Genomic DNA, 24,075 nt, shown 5'->3' with positions numbered 1-24,075 from the left:
GCGACTTTTCAGCGGCTTATGAACAATGTTCTAGCTGGCCTGATTTATAAGTCCTGCGCGGTGTATCTAGATGACATTGTTGTCGCATCACCGACCTTTGAGCAACACCTGCTTGACTTAAAAGAGGTCCTTGGTAGGCTTCAGTCCGCTGGCCTCTCTTTAAAGCTGAGCAAATGCCAATTCTGCCTTTCAGAACTCACCTTCCTTGGTTATCGGGTTACGCCGGCTGGCATTCATCCTGACCCTGACAAGGTGAGAGCTGTGACTGACTTCAGAGTGCCGACCACAACAAAGCAGGTACGACAGTTCCTTGGCCTGACTGGCTACTATCGCCGCTTTGTGCAGGACTATGCCCGCCATGCAGAGCCACTCTTCGCCCTCACTAAAAAGGACGTACAGTTTCACTGGGATGACAAGTGCCAGGCAGCTGTGGACTTTCTGAAACATTCAATAACCTCAGCGCCGGTCCTCAGGTTCCCAGATTTTTCGCATCCATTCTTCATTCACACTGATGCATGCGATGCTGGTCTTGGGGCAGCATTAATGCAAAATGATGAGGATGACAAAGACGTTGCTGTAGCATTTGCTAGCCGGGCTATGCACAAATCGGAAAAGCCCTACTCTACTCCAGAGAAGGAGTGTCTGGCCGTGATCTGGGCCTTGGAACATTTCCGACCCTATGTCGAAGGCTTGCACGTAACCATTTACACCGACCACAGCAGCCTCAAGTGGTTGATGTCTCGACCGAATCCCTCTGGCAGGCTTGCTCGGTGGTCTCTGCGCCTTCAAGACTTTGACTTCAGCATCATCCACAAACCTGGAGAACGTAATAAGGTGCCCGATGCCCTTTCCCGTAATCCTCTACCAGATGTGGATGCCCCCATTGATCTTCTCCCTCCCTATGCCGTGATTGGGAGCATGGACCTTCGTGCTCTACCTTCTGTGATTGTTTCGGACCGCCTGCATGTTCGTCAGCTGCAGCTTGAGGACCCGGTCACAGGCCCGTTGCTCAATCAACTGGAAACTGACCAACAAACGGGGGAGAATAATCAAGATCTGGAACAGTACGTTGTCCATGACAGTCTCCTCTATTTCCTCGACCCAAAGACAAAGTGTGGTCTCCACCCACTCAAGCAGCTTAAACTGTTTGCTCCTACTGCCCTCCGTGGTTATCTGCTCAAATATTACCACGATCATCCCACAGCTGGACACCTGGGCATTGCAAAAACGCTGGCACGCTTGCGTCTCAGATTCTTCTGGCCACACATGAACTCTGACGTGAAAAAGTATGTGGTCTCATGTTGTTCGTGTCAAACCACTAAGCCGAGTCAAAGAAAAACAGCAGGCCTTATGGTCCCTATCCAGCCACAAAGACCATGGGAGTACGCAGGGGTGGACTATGTTGGCCCACTGCCCCGCACACAAAGAGGGAATGCTTATATCCTTGTTTTTGTGGACTATTTCTCAAAATGGGTCGAGGTGAGTGCTGTGAGAGAAGCCACTGCTCAAGTTGCTGCGAATAAGTTCATTACTGACATTTTTGCCCGACATGGTTCTCCCTCCCACCTTATTTCTGATAGGGGAACGCCTTTCGTCAGTGAACTCTTTGAGCATGTTTTGTTGACTCTTGGGACTGAACACAGACTAACAACTGCATACCATCCTCAAACGAATGCAACTGAGCGTGTAAATCGCACTTTGAAAACGGCCATTCGAGCCTATGTTGGGGATAAACACACCTCTTGGGACAAGTATCTTCCCCAGATCTGTTTTGCACTGCGCACTGCGCCTCACGAGAGTACAGGCCTGAGCCCGTCCATGATGCTGTATGGGCGAGAGTTGGACACGCCCTTGGACCTTGTCACTCAACCCTCCTGGGAGGGACTGAGCGACCCGGAAACGTCCCACGCAGATAACCTGAGAGCTTCGCTTCGGGATGCTCATGAACATGCTCGCTTGGTGCTCGGAGAGAGTCATGAAAGGCAAAAGCGCTACTATGATCTGAGACGTCGCACGGTTTCTTATGAAGTTGGGGACCTCGTCAGGGTAAAGTCACACCCAAAATCAGATGCATCGTCCAACTTCTCTGCTAAGTTGGCCCCGCTTTACACGGGTCCCTACCGCATCTCCAAGAGGATGTCGGATGTGAATTACTCTCTCACCACAGTGGACACTGGGGAGAGAGTGGGAGTTTTTCATGTTGCGAACATGCAACCATTCCATACCTGGGACTCAGCTTTGTCTAGCCAGCGTGCGAAGCTAAATGCTACAGCAGCTTTGGATCTCAGTGTCCCGGACAGCAGTTTGCCTCCTGCTCTTTCAGTCCCGGGCCGCATTGACTGTGACGCGGTTGACGCAACTCCCGCGGTCTTTAGCAACGCCCCTGCTGAGACTGACTTTGACTGTGCTGACGCTGCCCCGCTTGTCATGGACCAGAACTCTTTCCAAGAGACTGCTGATGTTGCTCTGGAGACAGAGGTTAACAGTTCACCTCCTGCTGCCAATGGGTGTGCTGTTAGAGGTTCTTATGACCTCAGACCAAGACGAGTTCCTAGGGTCACCGCTGACTGGTCGGTCAATAGGTGGACCAACCCTTTTCATACTGATAGATTTAACATAAAGTGACCTTGTTTGCTTTCTGCTGTTTCATGTGGTCTACTGTTGTCACAGGACCGTTGTGTGAGTTTTCTACGATTCATGTTGGCACTGTTTTCATGTTGTGGTGATATGTTCATGCTTACTGTTGTAATTTTTGGGAAAACGGTGGAAACGCAATGTAACAATAAGAGGGAATTTCATTCTGTCATTGTCCTGGCTGTCCTAGGCTTATTTTCTTTCTTTGACATTTATTTGAATGGGCATTCACCATGTGGGACACTGTCATGTATGCCAGTTTGTCAATTTTGGACTGTACATTCCCCTATTTTGGTTTTGACGTCTTATCCTGCTGACCATGTATGGAGGCTGGTTAAGTTTGAACTGTACCTTTGCTGTGTTCGGCTGGGGACAGCCTTTGTTTAACCGGGGGGGAATATGTAACAGCCGTTATGGTGTGGTGTCCCTTTAAGACACCCAAGTCGAGGGTTGATGGTGTCATCAGTATGTGCCACTGCTCTCTCTCTCTGTGATGGTGTGAACATGTGCCTTCACGCTCGTGCTTAACGAGGGACGGACTTATGTTTTCTTTTCGAGACCCTTTTTTTTGTTTTGTTTGCAGCGCTTGGGTTGTATGAACGCTGGGCATTTTGTTGTTGAGCCGCAGCCGTTCAGCCGGGCTTTTATACGGTTGCTGAAGAATGCGTATTAAAGAACCACCGTGGATTACTGATACCAGTGTGGGTGTGTATCCTTCCGCCTAGCCTGCTAGGTGTTTTTCCGCCTCTTCTCAACCGCACAACACAACCCAACGTTACAGTACGAGTTGTCATCGAGCAAAAACGGGAGCTGGAAGCATGTAAATATAATAATAACCACTGCAGCCAAGAAGAGTGCCTGATGAGCCCAGTTGTAAGTAAGCTATTAAGACTCGACTGTACACCGTGTTCGTGTTTTCCTCCGAAAACAATAAGTTCCGTTGGAGCAGTCTTTCAACGCCTCTCTCTGTCTCTCGCAAGAAAAGTTGACCCACACAACAAAGTAAAGCTATTTTTCGGCTACGAGCCGACAGGGACCCGGCCGTATTAGTCAGAGGTCCCTTTACTACAGTTCGGAGTCGCGGACCTTTAGTAATAGTAATAAATCACACAGCAATAGTACATTCACGTTGTTGTAAAAAGCATGATAATATATTAAGTAATCCAAAGTATTCAGAATATGTTACTGTCATTGAGTAACGTAACGGAATACGTTACAGAATACATTTTGGGGCATGTATTCTGTATTCTGTAATGGAATACATTTTAAAAGTAACTTTCCCAACACTGCATGCTTCCAGCTCCCGTTTCTGCTACGATAACCACTTTTCCACTCGCCTTTTTCTCCCTCCTCGCGCTCACAGACACATAACGGGTATGGCAGTCCATTCTCCCTGCAGCACGGACTACACTGCCCATGAGGCTACGTTCTTTAGAGCATTCTGCCCGATTGTTCAGTCTGACGTCACTAGCCGTGTCTGGGCCTAAACTCCGCTGCAGGTCCATATATCAAATGATCACAATCGCATTACTGAGAGTTGAAAAACTGTCTAAAGTCTTTCATCTTTAATAAAATGATCAGCGTTCTGCTCTACCAGGTGTAACAATTGAGTTTAACATCCAGGCATCCATGAAAACGGAATTTATGACATTTAACGGAGTTAGAAGTTAGCAGGGAGTTAGCTCGCTAGCTTCTATCTAAATACAATATAGCATGTCCTGATTGCAGAGTTTTGGAAACAAATGAAAACGTACAGCTCCGTTATCACTTCCAACATAAATGAAGACAGAAAACTAAACAGCAGTGACATTTGTAGGGTTACTGAAGTTTGGCTAGCTGGTATATAATGATGTGCTACGTGACCGCTAGCGACACAGCTATGTTAGCATAATATAAACAAGATAACTTTTTTTCCACCCGATAAAAGTTAACGTGAGTGTTCTTGGTGGTCAGGAACAAATGTAATCGCATGGCAGGATGCTGTAAAAGGACCAAACTTCAGCCAGGAGAACAACTGAGATAATCCATCCACAATACGAGGTTAGTCATTCATATACTGCTGCATGGGCTGGGCTGTAGTTACATCCTAAGGTTTTAAAAACTGAGCTTAAATAAATGATTAGTGGTAATAAAAGCCGAGGGAGGTCAACAGTGATCACTGACTGTTTTAGGAGCTTTTTGAGATCAAATAGAAGAAAATACATAACATTAAACATGTTAACAACACAAAAGCCATATTAAACGCAGACTACTTTAGACCCAGAAGTAGGATTCGTCGTGTCATCACTGAACAACCGGATTAGTTTAGCACAACAACAACAACAACAAAAAAGCGCTCTCTCACCCAGGAAACACAGACAGAAAGAGAGCGTCACCCTGTAACCATGGCAACCGTAACCGTGCCACCTGGAACAACAGAACGTAGCTGTCAAACAAAACCCAAACAGTCCTGACCCGCCACAATATGAAACAGGGAAGTACCGCCGTGTAATCCATTTATTTCAACAAAGTAACTGTATTCTAAATACCACCTTTTTAAACGGTAACTGTAACGGAATACAGTTACAGTTACACTGACTGTGGCTGTTACTCTAACATAACTGGTGCACAGAATAGCAGAATAGCACTGATCCGTCCAAAACTATTACATTTGTTTCATTTAAAGATTCAGAGGCTCGTACTCTGAAACTAAATAAGGATCTCACCTGTACCCGTGGATGATAACCTTTGTAGGACGCGAGGGGTTGAAGTAGGAGTTCTCCATGGTGAGGGACGTCTCATTGAATGCTTGTGGACAGTCCATGTTTTTCCTGGTCAGCAGCAGATACTGGACGTTCAGTCTGACTCTTTGCTGCTGGTATTCCCGCCATGTGATGTTGTTGAGATCAGCACAGTGATTATCTTGCTGCCTTTCATCTGAAGCTAGTAGAAGTAGAAGGGCGTAATACATACTATGTAGTTGTTGTTTTAGCCTCACTGTATCACGAAATAAAACTTGCGGGTTTTGTATTTGACAGCATTGGGATTACCACTCTTCTACTACAAAGCCATGCTGTTGTAATAGATGCAGTATGTGTTTTACCATTGGCTTGCTAAAATATGCACAGCGTGGATGAGTGTATGTGCTGCTCTAAAACCTATAGACACATTTAAAGATTAATGGCGCTTTTCCAGACGTGTAAGCTGTCAGTTCAACAGATATTAATGCACCCCTATACCATCAGACTTGCAGGTTTTTGAACTAAACACTGATGACAAGTTGGATGGTCCCTTTCCTCTTTATGGAAGGAAGAGTCCATGTTTTTCAAAAGGAATTTCAATTTTTGATTAGTAGATTTCTTTGATGTTATTGTGAAATGTGGGTTCATATGATTCACAAATCACTGGATTGTGTTTTTATTTACATGCTGCACAGCATCCTAACCTTTTCAAAACTGGATAACCAATTGTCTTCCCCTTTACTTCAAACATCACATAACAATTAGTGTGGCAGTCCTGTGCAGCTTTAAGACTTTGGCTTTACTATATTTGAAAGTAATTATTTAAAATTTGTCTCTACTACGTTTATCTGACCCCTTACGTCATCAGTAATTTACAACACACATTTAACCAACATTTCTCAGTCAACTATGAAGCAGTGCCTAATTGCGACTTCTTGACAAGTTTTATAGGTCTATGCATATTTAATGATCAGATGATTAACAATCTAATAATGTCAGCCATAGTACTATATTAGTCACTTCAGGCATTTTTCTGCTAGGACAATAGCTTCACTTTTGACAGCCATCTTTAGGACATTTTACTGGTAATACATTAAGTATTACCAGTAAAATGTGAAATTAGCATTTTCTTCTTTGATTCTTACAAAGACACTTGGAAGGCAGATAGCAGAAAAAGAATCCCACTTTACTGTAGAGGACAAGTTCCTCGTTTGTATATATGGTGCTATGTGTTACGTAATCACTGACTTGCGACAAAAACTCACATAACACAGTCCCTGTTCCGTCTTTCAACCCTCTTTGCATACATATTTAGAATAACTGTATGGAAAAATGATGCAGCAGAGCAAATCTCCTTCATTGGCACAATACTTACCCACCACCAGTGATGTGATGTAGACCGACAAAACACAGAAGAGGAAGGTTTTGCACTCCCAAAGCATTTCTGTGGTGTCAGTGAAGTGAATGTTGAAAGTAGCTGCCAGGAGTTTGTTAGTTCTTAATGGTGCTCAGCTGCTCTCTTTAGCTCCCAGATTGGTGATCAGCTTTAGGCTTGACTAAATCCCAGCTCTGTGCAGTGCTGTAACACTGAAACAGAAACTCAGAGTTTATCTGGCAAACATCAGGGGTGAAGCAATGCTGGAATCCATATAAAACAGGCCAAATTAGTCCAGAATATAAAGACCCGGGTTCACTGTAACATTCCACTTTTAAACTGAACGTATCCACAACAAACCTCTCGGTGTCATTTTCTTTTTGTTCATCGGATTCAATTAGGGGGTGAGTTTTCTTTTTTATTCCTTTCCCAGTCTGGGTTTGCTCTGAAAAAGTGGTTGAAAGTCTTTGCCTGGTGGTGAATCCATGACCTCATTTGTATTCAATGGCTGTTTGTTTAAAAGGCTGGACTCTGGCCTGGCTGCCCACTAGTTTGTGTGTGTGTGTTTGTGTGTGTTTGAGAGAGAGAGAGAGAGACCTTCATTGCGTAGGTGGGTTTGCGTGGTTCTGCTTGAGAGAGAGAGGGCATCTGACAGTGACCGGAGAAATCTGGAAATCAGTAATCAACTGATTTTTGAGTCTTAATTCTTTTTTTTACATAATCAAGCAATTCATGTGAGTCCATCACACACTATTCAGTCTCTATGACAACATTCATTTCCTGGAAACCTAACCTATACTTAATCCAAGTGTTCATCACAAACTGCATGACTTACACCGTGAGGAGTTGCTTTTTGTTGTTAAAAAGAGAGGCAGGTTTCCACAGTCTGACTGTATGTCACACTAGTAACACTGATACACACATGCATTCATGCACGCACAAATGTAATCCTTTGCATTTTCTTTGTGTTAATGTGATTTAAAGCCGTATGTGCAACGTGGACTCTCCACTTAAGTATGGCGAGTTTATTTTTTATCAAATGGCAAAGTTTGCAATGTCACTGAAGTTCGAGATGAGCTTTACTAAAAAACATCAGTAAAAATACAATGAGAATGGGAATTTTTTTTCTCACAAACACTTTATTAGTATTCGTAAGACAGAAACAGCAGGTCATGCAGTAGTTTTTAATTGAGCACATATCCTCTGTGTCATTTTAGGATAAATGGCTAGCAGTACAGATTCACAGCTCCTGCTCTAAGACAGTATGACTTTAGTGGCTGTGTTGTCAGTTAAACAAAAACATATGACAAAGTTATCAAGGTGTACTTTGAAAAACTTTCACAAACATGCCATTTGAAAGAAATGTCAACACTCATGCTCTGTTTTCACATGCTATACATTTCTGCTTACTGTCACAGGAAAACTATAAATCTGTGTAATTCATGTAAAAAAAATCACAATTGGCAAGAATGGAAACAAAACACAACAGAAACATTGTTACTGTAGCTAGTGGTGTTTGGTGTGCATGTTGTAGGTATTCAAGCTTGAAGCCAATGTGGAAATGATTAAAGCTGTAGTTTCATTAATGCTCACTTGAGGCTGGCTCTACATGTATGTCAGTCCCCTTGGACTCTCCATAATATGCTTGCTAGTCTTAGTTCAAAGGTTAGCACTTAACCCTGTTTTCTGTGAATGCAGGTATGTGTAGCACTCTTTATCAAACTTCCCATGTGGGTTAATGACGTTTATTATCTTATCTTAGAAAGTTAAGCCTTAAAAACAGGACTTCACAATTCCATGGTTAATTTCAAATTATGTCTATATGTTTAACAGTTTCACAAAAAAAAGTATTAATTGGGTGCTAATGACTTTTGGTCATTTTTCATCTATTTAGACAAGATTCTTTCTCTCTCTGCTGGCAACAGGGAGGCGAGCCATTCAGTGGTGCGTTTGCGTGCTTCCTCCCAGCTATATTTGGGGACATATCCTAGATCCCTCTTGGCTTTCTCATAGGAAAAACTGAATGGCGTGTTCAACATGGTGAGGAGCTGACGGTTCAGTGGCGGGACGATGCGTATGAAAGGCCGTAGGATCCAGGCTACTGTCTCCATAAGGAAAGTTAGTAAGTAGAAGAGGGTGAGTGGCAACATGGGTTTCTCTTGAATACTGAAACCCAGAGGAGACATCACGGCGTGGTTGAAGTCTGAATAACTCACAGGTGGTGTGTCATCAGAAACGAAGTAAAACTTCCCTCCAACAGCATTTCTTTTCTGCGGATCTTTGAGGCTGCGGGATGCTTGGAGATGAGCGGCGGCCACGTTGCCCACATAGACAGGCTTCACAAGGGCCTTGGGGAGCGACATACGAAGCAGAACATTTCGGTTTTTTATCCCATCGGCCATGTGGCCTAGGAGGAAGCGGCAGCCCTCTCCATAGATATACGCGGGTCTGAGTGCACAGGTGGCTAGCTGGCCTCCGTTCTGGAGCACCTCACCGTTGGCCTTCAGGGTTTTCTCCTCAGCCTCACTCTTGGTCTTGCTGTAGTTGATTTCCAAACTGATGTCATAGACGGTGTCCTCACTGCCATTGATTATGGGTTCTCCCTTGGAGTTTGGCCCCATCACTTCAATGGTGCTGGTGTATATGAAGGACGGCACGTTCTCCCGAATACATGCCTCCAAAAGCAGCTGGGTTCCTACGAGGCAAAGATGCTGCTGAGTTAATATAACTAACAATAAACACTGCATATCTCAGAGCAGCAAGAAACTTTTATGTTATCAGAGCAACAAGAGAATAAAAAACAACAACAAAGAGATTAATTCTAATTTGGGAAATTAATTAATGCATCCATGTATTCCTTTATACTAGAAAAGCTGCTGCCAAATCATAACAGAAATATTTATAAGTTTTAAAAAGCCTTTGTGTAACAGGAAGCTGGTCTTCAGTACATGTGCTGAGTGACAAACTGAATAAAGTTCAAATGGAAACATCAAAAGAAATTGCAGTAGCTGGTAGAAACATAAGTTTAAAGTGTAAATAAAGTGACTTTTCAAATATCTGCAATTATATTATGTCATCTCTGATTATGCATTTTTCCTTCATTATTTAACTGCTGTTTGTCTGTTCAGGTTATTCTCGTGTCAGGTTGCCAGTTTTGCTATGTATCTGCTTTAAGATACATTATATATAATGAAACCTGGCGCTTGTGCTGTGGTGCTGAACATGGTAAAAACCAAAATGTTAAAAAATAAGAGACCACTTGAATCACACACTGGATCTTGATGAATAAAATATTCAGTGGAAAATGTGTTCCCCCTAGTGATCTTCTTCCACTTATTCAAATCAGGTGGGTGGGTATGGTACACCCCAAACAGGTCTGTCGCAAGGCTAACGCACAGATAAAAACATGTTTGCAACTATTCACACCCTGTGAATCACTCAATTATAAAAAAGGCACCTACAGTTATGGTTGGGAGTTTACATCCACTCATCATGGACGTGAATATTATGGTAATTTTGAGGTTTTAGTTATTTATTCAAACTCTTCTTTTTTCCACAGAGGAATGATTGTACAGCAAAATCTTTAAAGACTTAAACAAACAAGAACTGGGTACACAAGTTTGTATACATATATATGTACATATATGTGTATATTAGGGGTGCAACGATACACAAAATTCACGGTTCGGTTCGGTTCGATACTTTGGTGTCACGGTTCGATATTTTTTCGATACAAAAAAAATGTTCATGCCTTTTTAATTTGTCAGAAGTGACGAGTAAGGTAAGCGACCCATGTTGTAGGTGACGTCAGACGCCGGAGAATTGGCGGAAAAAAAGCGAATGGTAGCATAGAGTTTAACAAAGGTTTTTCAAGCTTCAGTATTACCAAATATCAATTGTCATATAACTAACAACATCTGTTTTATCATCTCTAACACACTGGAGGACAACGGGGAGAGTTTAGACGCTCTCCAAGATTACATCGACCGCTGTTTTCAAGATTTAGTAATGAAGAAGGCCCAGAGTGCATCCTCCCCGGCCAAAATTGAGACGCCGTCATCGAAGAGATGTCGCCCGGCAGACTCCCCCGGTACAACATCGCCTGCCGGCAAAGACATCGCAGACATCCTGGAGTCAATCGACAAGCGATTGTCCAGTTTCGATGCGAGGCTGTCCCTGGTGGAGATTTTACACCGGGAATTTAAATCTCTGAGAGAATCCCTGGAATTCAGCCAGCAGCAGGTGGAATCGCTTGCCGCTGAAAATACCACGCTACGGGAGTCGGTCAAATCTCTCACCGATAACGTGACCCAGCTAAACATTGAAAATAAAAAAATAAAAGAGTCCGTTATCAATCTACAAGCCCGTAGCATGAGAGATAATCTTGTGTTTTCTGGTATTCCAGAATCTGCCGGAGAGGACGCGGAGGCAACGGTGAAAAGCTTCATCAAAATCCACCTGAAGCTGCCGGAGGACACCGTAAAGAACATCGACTTCGATAGAGTACATCGTTTGGGGGGCGTGAGGTCGCGGACCGGGAGACCACGGCCTATTGTGGCCAAATTCGGTCAATTCAAACAGAAGGAACAGGTGAAGAGTCGCGGCAGAGAGCTGAAAGGAACGGACTTCAGCGTGAACGACCAGTTCCCCAAAGAGATCCTGGAACGACGCAAGGTCCTGTTCCCAGTTCGACGTAGCTTCATCCAGAAAGGCTCCCGTGCTGTCATCGCCGTGGACCGGCTCTACGTGGACGGACAGCTGTACCGCGACCCCGGCACCACACCGTGGTTATATTGACTGCATCCCAGATAAGAACCCGCTACACTCTTTTCTTATACATTCACACTTTCTCCTTTAACATGTGTTTAACCTAGTAATATCAATATGATGTCATAGCAGATATAACACCGTCACCCTCCGTCATTACTTTAATTGGAATGTTTCCGTTTCATTTCTTTTTTTTTGTTGTTGCTCACAGTTCATGTGGTTTCTTTCTTTCTCTTGTCTTTCACTGCTGTGATCACCTTCTTCCCCACTCACCTACAAACAACACCCTCTATTTCTCCATATTTTCACACCACGATCACGCAAACACATCCGCTCAACGGCAGCACATTCACGACAGCCTCACAGCACGCACAGACTTGCAGGACACATAACACAAGCCACGCTTGTTCATATTAGTGAATATTCACACACATAAGTCTGACTTATGGAGCCTCTCACCACACTTTTTTTCCCCCTCTCTCTCTTTCTATTTACAAACAAGGGATGTTTCCACATTTTCTCCACCTGTCTAAACGAAACACCCAGCGTACATCATTAGACATACACACACAATTATGGGCATGCTGAGGTTTGTCACATGGAATGTAAATGGAGCTGGCACCAGAGGAAAGAGGTTAAAGATATTTAACCAGCTTAAAAAACTACAGGCAGATGTTGTTTTATTACAAGAAACTCACAGACCTGTCACAGGTTTAAACGAACTTAAAACACCTGAGTTTCCTAACGTGTTTGCAGCCTGTTATAATTCTAGACAACGGGGAGTAGCAATTTTAATACATAAAAATGTTAATTTTACAGTACTCGATACAGTTATAGATCCAGAGGGTAGATTTCTAATTATTAAACTATCAATATTGAACAAAAAACTATGTATTGTAAGTATATATGGTCCAAATGTTGATGAACCCTCATTCTTCCACGGATTTTTTAGTGCACTCTCTGAACACCTCGAATGCACACTCATTCTTGGCGGTGACCTCAACCTTGGACTAAATGAAGAAATGGATAGGCTCAACACAACAGGAACTCAGCGCAATTGGCAATCCACAAATATAATCAAACAGTATATGAGCGACTTTGGCCTTCGCGATGCATGGCGCTCCCTTCACCCCAACAGTAAGGAATATACTTTTTTCTCGCATGTTCATCACTCTTACTCTCGTCTGGATTATTTTCTGGTCAGCAGCTCACTGCTGAGTGACATTTCAGACACTGAGATTCATCCTATAGCTGTCAGCGATCATGCTCCTGTATCTTTAACACTAATGCACAAGAATAATACTACGCCAAGTAAAAACTGGAGATCTAATACATCATTGCTTAAAGATGAAGACTTTATTAAATATTTTAAAAAGGAATGGACTTCATATTTAGACTTTAATGACACTCCCGGAATATCTGCTTCTGTTCTATGGGAAGCAGGGAAAGCTGTGATGAGAGGTAAAATAATTTCTTTCTCATCACACAAAAAGAAAGAAGAAAACAAAAATATTCAGGAATTAGAAAAAAACATCAAATCACTAGAAGAAGCCTACGCGTGCGACCAAGATCAGGAAACATTGAACAAAATACGCAAGACAAAACTAGAATTAAATGAAACTATTAATAAAAAAACACAATTCCTTATACAAAGACTTCGCTTGCAGAATTTTGAACACAGTAACAAATCAGGTCGATTTCTAGCTAACCAGTTAAAAATAAATAAAGAAAAAACAACTATATGTGCTGCTAAAGATTTATCGGGGAACACAATATATGACCCTGGAAGAATAAACAACATTTTTAGGGATTTCTATGAAACTTTATACTCACCACAAATAAACCCATCTAAAAATGAAATTGATCTGTTTCTTGACAACGTAACTCTTCCAAAATTACTAGACAGTCAAGCAATGGAACTGGATTCGCCACTGACGCCAGGTGAACTCCAGGAAGCCCTGATAAGTATGCCCAATAATAAGGCTCCAGGCCCAGACGGCTTCCCTGCAGAATTCTACAAAGAATTCTGGACAATTCTGGCACCAGTATTCCACAGAATGTTGCAGGAAATCGAGGAAAATGGCAGACTACCACCAAATATGAATTCTGCCAACATTAGTCTCCTGCTAAAACCAGGCAAAGACCCTTTATTTCCCTCAAGCTATCGTCCAATTTCTCTTTTAAATGTAGACCTTAAAATAATCTGCAAAGCTCTCTCAAAGAGATTAGAGAAAATAACCCCCCTCTTAATTCATCCTGACCAAACTGGTTTCATAAAAGGTCGGCACTCCTCAACAAACACTCGTAGATTACTTAATTTAATAGACTACTCATACAATAAAAACATCGAAACCATAATATTATCTCTAGATGCAGAAAAAGCATTTGATAGAGTTAACTGGAAATTTTTATTCGCAACTTTACACAAATTTGGTTTTGGAAACTCTTTCATAAACTGGATAAGAATATTATACAATTCCCCAACAGCTCGTATCAGAACAAATGACCAGACATCCTCCAGCTTCTGTCTCCTGAGGGGCACCAGACAGGGATGCCCACTCTCCCCTTCACTTTTTGCAATTTTTATCGAACCTCTAGCAGCAGCATTTAGACAGGCTACAACAATTAAGGGCATAAAATGTAAGAACATAGAACATAAAATCAGTCTCTATGCGGATGATGTGTTGCTTTTTCTGCAAAACACACAAACCAACCTCTCTGAGGTAATTACTCTAATAAACTGGTTTTCAAGAGTTTCAGATTATTCAATTAACTGGCCAAAATCTACAGTTCTCCCCATTAACTGCTCCTTCCATAATTCTTCCTCTGCCCCACTGCAATCCGGAAATATTAAATATTTAGGTATTAATGTTTCTCCTAAGCTTTCAGACTTAACTAAATTAAACCACATCCCACTTCTAAAGAAAGTAGAAGGCGATCTGACTAGATGGAAATCTTTACCCATATCACTCATGGGAAGGGTCGCCACTATAAAAATGATGATTTTGCCAAAAATAAATTACTTATTTTTGATGATCCCTAACAAACCATCACAAGATTGGTTCAGATCTCTGGATTCATATATTTCCAAATTCCTTTGGAAAGATAAACCCCCGCGTATCAGCTTAAAAACGCTACAAAGAACCAAGGATAGAGGAGGATTAGATCTGCCTAATTTTCAACAATACTTCTTAGCCAACAGGCTTCAGTTCATCTCAGAATGGTCAAAACATACCTTCTTAGATGAGCCCTGGCTAGATGTTGAACAGGCACTATGCAAGGATCTAGAGATTTCAGACCTACCATTTATTAGCTCAAACATCAAAAGACATGAATGCTTTAAAAGTATCAACATCAGCTTCTCTCTGACAGCATGGTGGGAGTTTCTAAAAATAACGGAGTCTTCATTAATCCCATGTAAACGTACACCTATCTGGAACAACCCTGACATATTACAAAACAATAATATGATTAATTTCCCAGAATGGAGTTGTAAAGGAATTAAATACTTAGAACATATATTAGAGGGAACAGAATTTATTCCATTTGACAGACTAGTTGCACAATATGGGATCAACAAGAAAAGATTTTTAGAATATCAACAAATTAAATCCATAGTAAAAAAGAAATTTAACCTCAGTCAAGTTGAATTACAAACACCACCAAGTGCGGCACATTTCCTTACTCTTAAATCCCCCAAATTATTATCTAAAATATACAGAACACTTTCTAAATTAGATGAATCAATATCCCTTCCTATTGCAAAGTGGGAAGCAGATTTATCAGTCAGCTTAGACCAAAACTTCTGGTCTCAGGTATGCTTAAAAACCTTTAAATTGATTAAAAATCCCAGTCTGCAATTAATACAATACAAAATACTACATAGAGTGCACTATACAGGTCATCGGATGTTCAAGATGGGCTTTACATCTTCCAACAACTGCTCACACTGTCAAGGCAATACACCAGACAATTACACTCACGCTCTTTGGTTCTGTCCACCAGTACAGAAGTTTTGGCGCGAGATATGTGAAGACTTATCAAAGTGTCTGAAATGTAACATTCCAACTTCCCCCTTAGTGTGTTTGTTAGGCAGCTTAGATAATGTTACTTCAGAAAAGAATATAGCCCATATGGTTTTCACTGCCCTATGCATAGCCAAGAAAACTGTCCTCATGAACTGGAAAAATAAAAACAATCTTAATTCTAACCAATATAGAAATTATCTATTAGATTACATTAGTCTTGATACAGCCTCTGCCACCACATCAGATCAATTGCTCTGGGCTCCTTTGATCAGCTTCATCACCTAGTGGGGGTGGGGGGTCATAGTTTGGTCCCGCCTTCACTGTTGTGATTGGTGTGGCGGTAGGGACAGGCTTAGGGCGTCAGGGGGTTCCCCGGAGGCATCTTCCTTGGGGGGCTCAACCCGGGGTAGCGGTCATGTCCGGGTGGGGGCTCTTTTGGCTCTCGGGTGACTGTTTCCTCGTGGCTGCGTGCAGCGGGGCTAGTTGAGGGTCTGTGCTGACGGACGTGGGTTACTGACCTGGTAGCCTGTCTGCCCCTGGGTGGGTCCGGGATGGGCGTGAGGTTCTGGGGGCGCTCCGTCTCTGGGCTGGGGCCCGGGCCGGGCCTCGGGGCCTTGGGTCCTGGTTTGTGTGTCGCCGGGGTTGTGGGCGGGTGGGTGCATGGGGGCCCATCCCTGGCGCGGGGTGCCGCCGGTGCGTCGAGCCGCCTGGGGGGCTCTTCAACTGGTGGGGGAGATTGTCACACCTTGCAGGAGCTTTCCTCTCCTCAGGAACTCTCTGCAGGAGGGGGAGACACAGGAGAGGTGGAGGAAGATCTCAGCCTGGGCGTCTATTGTCTCATGTAGTCTGGAAGATGAATGGATGGTGGGGTGGGTGCAGTTTTCTCTGTGGTGGGGTTGGGTGGACTGTCCCGGGCTCTGTGGGGCCGGGGGCCGCTGCTGCGCTGGGCCCCGGTCTGGATGGGCCTGGGCCCCCTTTCCCTGGCGGGTCGCGGAGTATGGGGGTGCCTACTGGGGTCAGCGGGGGAGCTGGCCCCAGGGAGGGGTCACCATCTCACCCTCAACGTCGCAAAGACAAAGGAGTTGATAGTGGACTTCCGGAGGTGCAGAGAAGTACACACCCCCATCACCATCAACGGCGCTGCTGTGGAGAGAGTGAGCAGCTTCCGGTTCCTTGGAGTACATCTGGCTGAGGATCTTACGTGGTCAGTACACACAAACAAAACAGTGAAGAAGGCGCAGCAGCGCCTCTTCTTTCTCAGGAGACTGAAAAGATTCGGCATGAGCCCCCGCATCCTCAGGACCTTCTATCACTGTGCCATTGAGAGCATCCTCACTGGATGCATCACCACCTGGTATGGCAACAGCACCGCCTACAACTGCAAAGCTCTCCAGCGAGTAGTGCGGTGCTCTGAACGGATAATTGGAGGTGAGCTTCCCTCCCTCCAAGACATCTACAGGAAGCGCTGCCTGAGGAAAGCGGGGAGGATCATCAAGGACTCCAGTCACCCCAGCCATAAACTGTTCAGACTGCTTCCATCAGGAAGGAGGTTCTGCAGCATCCGGTCCCGTACCAGCAGACTGAGAGACAGCTTCTTCCACCAGGCCATCAGACTGCTGAACACGTCATAGACACCTCAGCTTCACTACTGGAACTTTAACATTATGCACTCCACACTGTATATAAATGCCACTTGTTTTGCACATATTCAACTCTGTATATTTTATATATTTTATTATTATTATTATTATTGTTTTTTTTTTTTTTTTGTTTTTTTTACTATTTAATTTGTAAAAATGTGTATACACACATACACACACACACACACACACACACACACACACACACACACACGTAGGAAAATATTTAGTATACACATCCAGAAATGCATACACTATTATATATTGTACATATATTTATTAGTTTCAGGTTGGCCATTCTTGTATTTTGCTCGTTTGTGTTGTTGTGTTTGGCACATCTCTGTTGCCTGTGGGGCTCGCACACAAGAATTTCACTCGCATGTGCTGTGCCAGTGTGCCTGCACATGTGATGTGACAATAAAAGTGATTTGATTTGATTTGATTTGACCTGCCCCTCCCTTCCTTCCCTCCCCATCTCCAGCTGCCTCCCTCTTCCCGCTCCACCACAACCACCCACACATGTAGGGCCTTGGAGTAGGGGTATGTCACCAGGGTGCAGAGGAGGCTACCCCCCCCCCCGTCCCCCCGTCCCCTTCTGGCTGCCTCTGCCTCAATTTTATCCCACAACTTAGACATTCACATTACTCACACTCTCATTACGCATACATATAGGATCTTGGGGGTGGGCACGATACACGGAGTCAGAATTACCATCAGGGTGTACACCCCACCCCACCCCACCCCACCATCATGTTATAAAACACGGCGACTGGCCAGCGCCGTGTTTTATAACATGATTGACATGGCAGCACTGAATGCACATGTGCTGTATCAAGCATGCACCGGGACGAAGGAAAGACGGGTGGACTTCCTGGTGGCGCTTGCAACAGAGTTGGCTCGCTCTCATGTAGCTGGGAAGAAGGCAAGAAAAGAACAGTTGCTTCGGACACAACCCTCCACAACATCTAGCCCTGGAAAAAGAGCCTCGTGTCAGGTCAAACACAACTGCAAGAACAATCATGCCACTGTGCGATGTGTTCACTGCAAAAGATACACATGTGGTAAATGCAGACTACAGATACCATGGCAGTGCCAGGATTGTGAGTGATTGCTGAAAATGTTGAATTGTTTGTACTCACTCACTTTTTATTATCATTTGTAAATATGTGTACAAATGGTTGGTTTTTTGTACTGTTTTTATCAATAAATCTTAGCAACAAAGGACATATACCCATGTGTGTTGATTTCTCCCTAAGATGGCAAACTTAGATGGCCCTCAATCACACACCCCCACTCCCCTCCCTCCAGAATTCCCAGATAACGACCCAATTTACATATGAATGACTAGAAAATTTAGCTTCCACTTGGCTGAAGCTAAAGCTTAGCTAAAAGCCATTTGGCTGCTCTCCGGGTTTTAAAGGTAGAAAGGTAGAAGCCTGGGGGTGCTAGTGTTAAACATATAAGGAGAATCATGTGCTAACAGCTGTCTAAATGACTCGGCTAAAGTTAGTAGCATGCTTGTTGTTTTTGTCTTTGCACTAGGATGATGTCGGCGTAAATGTGCAGTCATATTCGTTGTGTTCCCACTAGTGCTTTCAGGTTAATCTCGTTGAAATGACCTTAACTCCACAACACGGCAAATCTCCGTTAACGAGCTACCGCCGATCGCCCCGTGCATGGGGCTAGACGGCCAACACGTTAACGAGCTAACTGCGCTAACACACTAGTTCCCACCCATGTAATTGAGCATTGCATGGCACATCCAACATACTGTTTTACTTTAGTCCATGACTCGCTTACCTTCAGGGTCATACGTCACATGAAAACCAAAATAATTCCAAACGCCAGATCTGAATGAGAGTGGGGGAGGTCCATTTTGCAAGGAGAGCTTAACTTCTGTCTCGCTAGCTTGCCCTGTGCTCTTCCTTCTGACGATGCTGTCTGTGTTGAGCGCTCAGTGAATCTGCGTTCGACTACTCCGCCTAGGCTGCACTGTCGAGCCTAGGCGGAGTAGTCGAACGCAGATTCACTGAGCGCTCAACACAGACAGCATCGTCAGAAGGAAAGTTGATAAAATAAATTACAAATGTTGTATTGTTCGATACATATGCGTACCGAACCGAAAGCACTGTATCGAACGGTTCAATATCGATACGAATATCGTTGCACCCCTAGTGTATATATATATTTTTTTAAGGCAAGGCAACAGGGAGAGAAGGTTAGCTTTGCCAAATTATTACTAGAAATAAACGACCAAAAACGACAGTGATCTGAAACACACTGCTGATGCTGTAAAAGTATACCTATATAGACAAACACACAATTTGATATTATCAGTTGTGGCATTCCCAGAGTTGGACCTCAACATTATTGAAATAGTATGAAAGAGCTTTGAATGTCCTTCAAGAGGCCTGGAACACTTATCTTGAAGGCTACTTAAAAAAAACAAGGACGCTTGAATAAAAGAGTTCGGGCTGTGTTGAAGAATAAAGGTGGTCATACAAAACAATGACTTTCAAGCTTGTTAGAATTGCACAGGCTGTTTTTGCCTCATATGCTGTAAAGAAATGAGGAAGGGCTCAACACTGTTGCACAGTACTAGGAAGGAAAACTGTCATTTGATTTGCTGGTGAACAGTTTTTAAAATGCATTGGACAGTTGTAGGTTTAACTAAAATAAAGCAGCAGGAATATTCATATGACATGCAAGTGCTTTAAGGAGTGTAAAGTAAGTGTGAACTGGAGGAAGTAGAAGTAAGCACTGGGCTGTAATAGTGAAAGCAGATCAAAGGCCAGTTAACACAAGTAATGAAAGTAGTTTTAAATGTCAGTGGTACAAAAAACAAAAACTTTCAACTGTAAATAATTCTGCTTCTTTGTTTTATGTATGTGATTTGATAAATGTATCTGAAGTCACATGAATTAGGTAAGCCTTCGGTGGATTTGTGACAGCCTTACCTTTGACATTCACTCCGAAAATCTCACTGTACTCCACTGAGTCTTTGATGTCAATGATGGATGCGATGTGGAAGACGATCGATGCCCCACGGCAGCATTTGATCAGGAAATCACCGTCCCTCACGTCCCCTTCGAAAGCTCGCAGCTTTGTCTCACCTTTGCAGTCTGACACAAAACAAACCAGTCACCGAGACAAAGCAGCAAGACGCAAGTTATTTAGTTTAATCTAAAGCAAATATTTGGTTTTCAATCTACTGTATTGGAGACATTAAAAACACATTTACATTACAGCTTTTAATTGAGGAAGTCAGAAAAGCTGAATTCTCAAATCTTTATATTGGTATATTCTTCGATTATGTCAGTAAAGGAATATATATAAGACAAATCTACTCCTGCCCATTTCATATCAATTCATGAATTTTAAACTGGAAAAGGGGATGTTTTGTAGAAAAGAACGGTTTACCCTCCAAACTCTGCAAATACTGCAGCTGTATCTGTTTGTCCAGAAGTCGAATCTCAGCCATTTTCTCTTCTTCCAGCAGCAGCCTCACCAGCCTCTTTCCCAAGAATCCACAGGCCCCCGTCACCACGCACACATCACCTCGCAGAGACATTGCAGGTCTCTTTGTATAAAATAAAGGCCCGTTAACAGTCAAAAAGCAGTTGTTTTCTCTCTGATGCAGAGCCTTCTCAAAAACAGCGGCTAAAAATGAAGAAAAACCCGAATACAGAATTGGTGTTGGATGTTTCGTGATCTGTCTGTGAGGGATGGACAACACCTTCTGTTCTCTCCACCTCAGCCCTTTTTGTAAGCCCAGAAAGTTACTAAAAAAAACTTCTTTTCTCCAAGGCAGTATTGAAAAAGGGGATGGGCTCAGCTACTCCAGCATGGAATGTGATGCTTTCTAGGGCTGGACAAAAAAGCAGCTGGAAGGGCTTACACCGTATGCCAAGGACATTTGCTTTTGGAAAATGTAATCTTTTAGAAGGAGTATTTCATTAGAAGAGGCAGGGAGACTCAGCATGTGACATGGAGGGAAACAAAGCAGGAGCTGAGGGTTCTTTGCTGCTTTCTGCTTTCACAAAATGAACAATTCTACACGAAGAGGCACATACCCCTAAGAAGCACTCAACAAACACAGAATCAGAATAAAAAAATCTATTACAAGTAAAGTGTTTAAAATCCCATTAAAGTACAGAAGAACTACTGCTGAGTAGTCTAATATGTAACAATAAACCTACATATATAAAACATAAGCAGGTTTTTCCCACTGAAATGTACTAGTTAAATAAAAGATCATGAAGTGAGACTTCCTCTGTCAAATAACCGATTTACCTGCCGCATAGCACTTCAATATCTTTGACTTTGTTATATTCCACTGTGGCTTTTCAGCTCTTTGGTAATGCATTTTGTGTGTCTTTTATTGTATTTAAGGGCGCGCCTACAATACTCATACACCTTTTAATTACACTGCACTACGGAGGAACATACACACAAAGGCATCTGATAGCATGGTAAATATTAAATTCATGGCAGTGCAATTACAGAAAAACACTGAACTGGTATTGTTCAGTCTTTAATAGCACTGTGATGACAATGTTTAAATTTCTGTTTTATGTTATATTAATATATCTTTCTTTGTTTGAGTTTAACTGGGGGTTTGGATTCTCCTTCCTGGTTGGCAAAAGGTGTGGCAAAGGGCTGGGGGTCTGAAGTACTGCTGACAGCCTTATTGGACTAAACCACACGCTTCATTGCCTGGGGAGGTGTTTGGAGTTTTATTGTCTTGTGCTAGTTGCTATTTTGAGTTTAGTTTATTGAGTTGACCTTTTTATTGGCCAAGTTTTTGGTTTTGTTAATTATCTTTCATATTTTTGTGTCAATAAACCCCCCCCCCCCCCTTTTTTTTTTATTAAACACTTGTGTCCTCTATGCCTTACTGCTTGGTCCCTGACAAGCACAAACACCTCATACCAACTGTCAAGCACGGTGGTGGTGGCGTGATGATTGTGCTTGTTTTGCAACCATGGGGCTGTGTACCACTGTATTCTAGAGTCAAATGCGGGGCCATCTGTGTAAAGCTTGACTGAAATTAGGTCATGCAATCCCCAGCACAACAGCAAATAACTGAAACAGAATTACTGAAAAATAACTAAACCAAGGTGCTGTAATGGTCCAATGAAAGTCACATTTCAAGCTGAAATACTGTGATTGGACCTTAAGGGAGCTGTGCAAGAAAGATCTGACTGGGAAACCACACACTTACTAGGAAACAACCTGTAACTGAGAAGTTAGTTAATGAGAACCACGGCTAACCATGCTTTCTGACCATAAGAATGACTATGATTTTCTGCTCAGTATGACCTTAATCTAGCTGTCAAGGCTAGAAAGTCATCAGATAAGTGTTTGCTGAGATCACAGAGAGAGCAAACCGAGGTCGATTTTCCTGGACTTCATTACAACTTCTATGCTTGCTTCACTTTTCAGACTTGGAAGCTACATCTATCTTTTATACTGTCTATGTTCAGCACAGTTTAATTCTGGAGGTTGTCAATTTGGATTAAGTCACTTTTAGCTAACTTCTAGTGGCCATTTTAAGAAATGCAGTTTTAGGCACTTCCACATTGGCTTTACTGCTTGATTGGCTGCTAGTTAACCCTTTTCTCTAACTATTTATGCCTGCAGACTATGGAGTACTTCTTCAACTACTATGTAAAACTCAGTTAGATTACTATGGTTGAATATTAGAAAAAAAACTTTTTAATGTTACCGTCCAGGCATACTGATATAAACAAGTCTATTTCAGACTTGTTTTTCTGCTTTATTGAGATTTTCAAAGGAGGGGTTTTATAGGGATTCTTTAAGGGGAAACATGAGTAGACAAGATGTGCACTCTACTAACAATGATTAAGTATCAAAGTCTGTCTAGAAAGGAGCAAGGCTACATGAGCCAAAGAAAAAAACAGCCGACATTTCAAGGTAACATCTGTCTGCCAGATGGGCAACTTTGTTTTTACATATACATGGATTATTATTATAAAGTCGGCCACTGTTTATTCAGCAGTGGGTACACTGGTCACTGGGGTGGAAGCTCCTGGGTGTTACAGGGTTTTAATGGTTGCACCACAATCATCATATATAGAGCTGATACCTTTCTTGGAACTGACCTATAGCTGACAATGACACTGTTTTGGCATCATATCCTATTACTCATAGGCTAATTGTGTATTCTGATGTAGAAGCTTTGTTTTTTACACTAAGTTTTCAACAGTTTAATAAAATTAGGTCAGTATACTGAAAACGAGTGCTAACAGTGAAGTGCAGCGCTAGCACTCGCTTAGAGCAACTTTGGCTGACTTTTTAAACACACAGACACACAAAATGAAACTGCAACAGTTCATCCACGCACACTCCTGCACTGCATGTTAGTGTTTCTATTTGGAAGACCTTGGCAAAGCAGCCGATAAGATAGCTGTGTGCTGAGGAGGTGAAGGATAAAGTCTCAAGGGCAGTTTCATCGTCATTTGCTGACATCAAACACCAAAGAGTGAATGTGTGTGAGCTATTTTGTATCTATGGAACAACAGTCTGATGTGTTAATGGCTGAGAGGACTTTGTGTACAGCGAATAATGCGATTCTGTGTTGCAGCATGAAATTTAATGGAAAGCATTAACAGACATCTTTGCTCATTACATTGTGTTTAAAAGCAGAAACAAACCTCGTGAAAGCATGACTGTCTGTGGATACAGGCTTGATTAATAGGAAGTTCCACACCCAAAATGTTGTCTTTGAAGCTACAGTCTAGCTGAAATCTTATGACTCTGTGCCATAAAAACTTCTTTATTTTCCAATGTTTGCCCAAAACCCTGTGGTGTTTTAATCACCTAATCCATGCGTCATCATGACCAGTGTTGGGAAGGTTACTTTTAAAATGTATTCCATTACAGAATAC

At 42.7% G+C, this 24,075-nt stretch overlaps 2 protein-coding genes across 5 annotated transcripts in view; both read right to left on the bottom strand.

Annotated features, from left to right (window-relative positions):
• pla1a (phospholipase A1 member A) overlaps positions 1-7,714 on the bottom strand; it is a 34,037-nt gene extending 26,323 nt beyond the window's left edge. For all 4 annotated transcript variants that reach the window (XM_040034673.1, XM_040034675.1, XM_040034676.1 and 1 more), the window contains exons 1-2: positions 6,730-7,714; positions 5,340-5,556 (exon numbers count right to left, since the gene is read on the bottom strand). In XM_040034673.1, the coding sequence (XP_039890607.1) occupies positions 5,340-5,556; positions 6,730-6,796 (284 nt within the window). In that variant the 5' untranslated portion in view covers positions 6,797-7,714. The remainder of the gene's footprint in view (positions 1-5,339; positions 5,557-6,729) is intronic.
• Positions 7,715-7,899: 185 nt separating this feature from the next.
• On the bottom strand, positions 7,900-21,058 carry hsd3b1 (hydroxy-delta-5-steroid dehydrogenase, 3 beta- and steroid delta-isomerase 1). The gene is made up of 3 exons (XM_040034688.1): positions 20,585-21,058; positions 20,122-20,286; positions 7,900-9,424 (listed from the first exon to the last, which is right to left on the bottom strand). Exons 1-3 carry the CDS (start codon positions 20,733-20,735, stop codon positions 8,616-8,618), a joined length of 1,125 nt encoding a protein of 374 aa, XP_039890622.1. The 5' UTR covers positions 20,736-21,058; the 3' UTR covers positions 7,900-8,615.
• Between the last annotated feature and the right edge of the window lie 3,017 nt (positions 21,059-24,075).

Source organism: Simochromis diagramma, unplaced genomic scaffold (assembly GCF_900408965.1).
Source record: "Simochromis diagramma unplaced genomic scaffold, fSimDia1.1 OVJJ01000091.1, whole genome shotgun sequence".
NCBI lineage: Eukaryota > Metazoa > Chordata > Actinopteri > Cichliformes > Cichlidae > Simochromis > Simochromis diagramma.
The sequence above is the reverse complement of the archived record's forward strand: the minus strand, read 5'-3'. Positions and strand labels throughout refer to the sequence as shown.

What these genes read in the sequence shown, in the direction of transcription:
- hsd3b1 (XM_040034688.1), bottom strand. Translation starts at nt 20,735, where the DNA reads ATGTCTCTGCGAGGTGATGTGTGCGTGGTGACGGGGGCCTGTGGATTC. An exon ending in GTATTTGCAGAGTTTGGAGG is followed by an intron (nt 20,287 to 20,584) that starts GTAAACCGTTCT and finishes GTTTTGTGTCAG; the next exon opens with ACTGCAAAGGTGAGACAAAG. An exon ending in TTTCGGAGTGAATGTCAAAG is followed by an intron (nt 9,425 to 20,121) that starts GTAAGGCTGTCA and finishes TTTGCCTCGTAG; the next exon opens with GAACCCAGCTGCTTTTGGAG.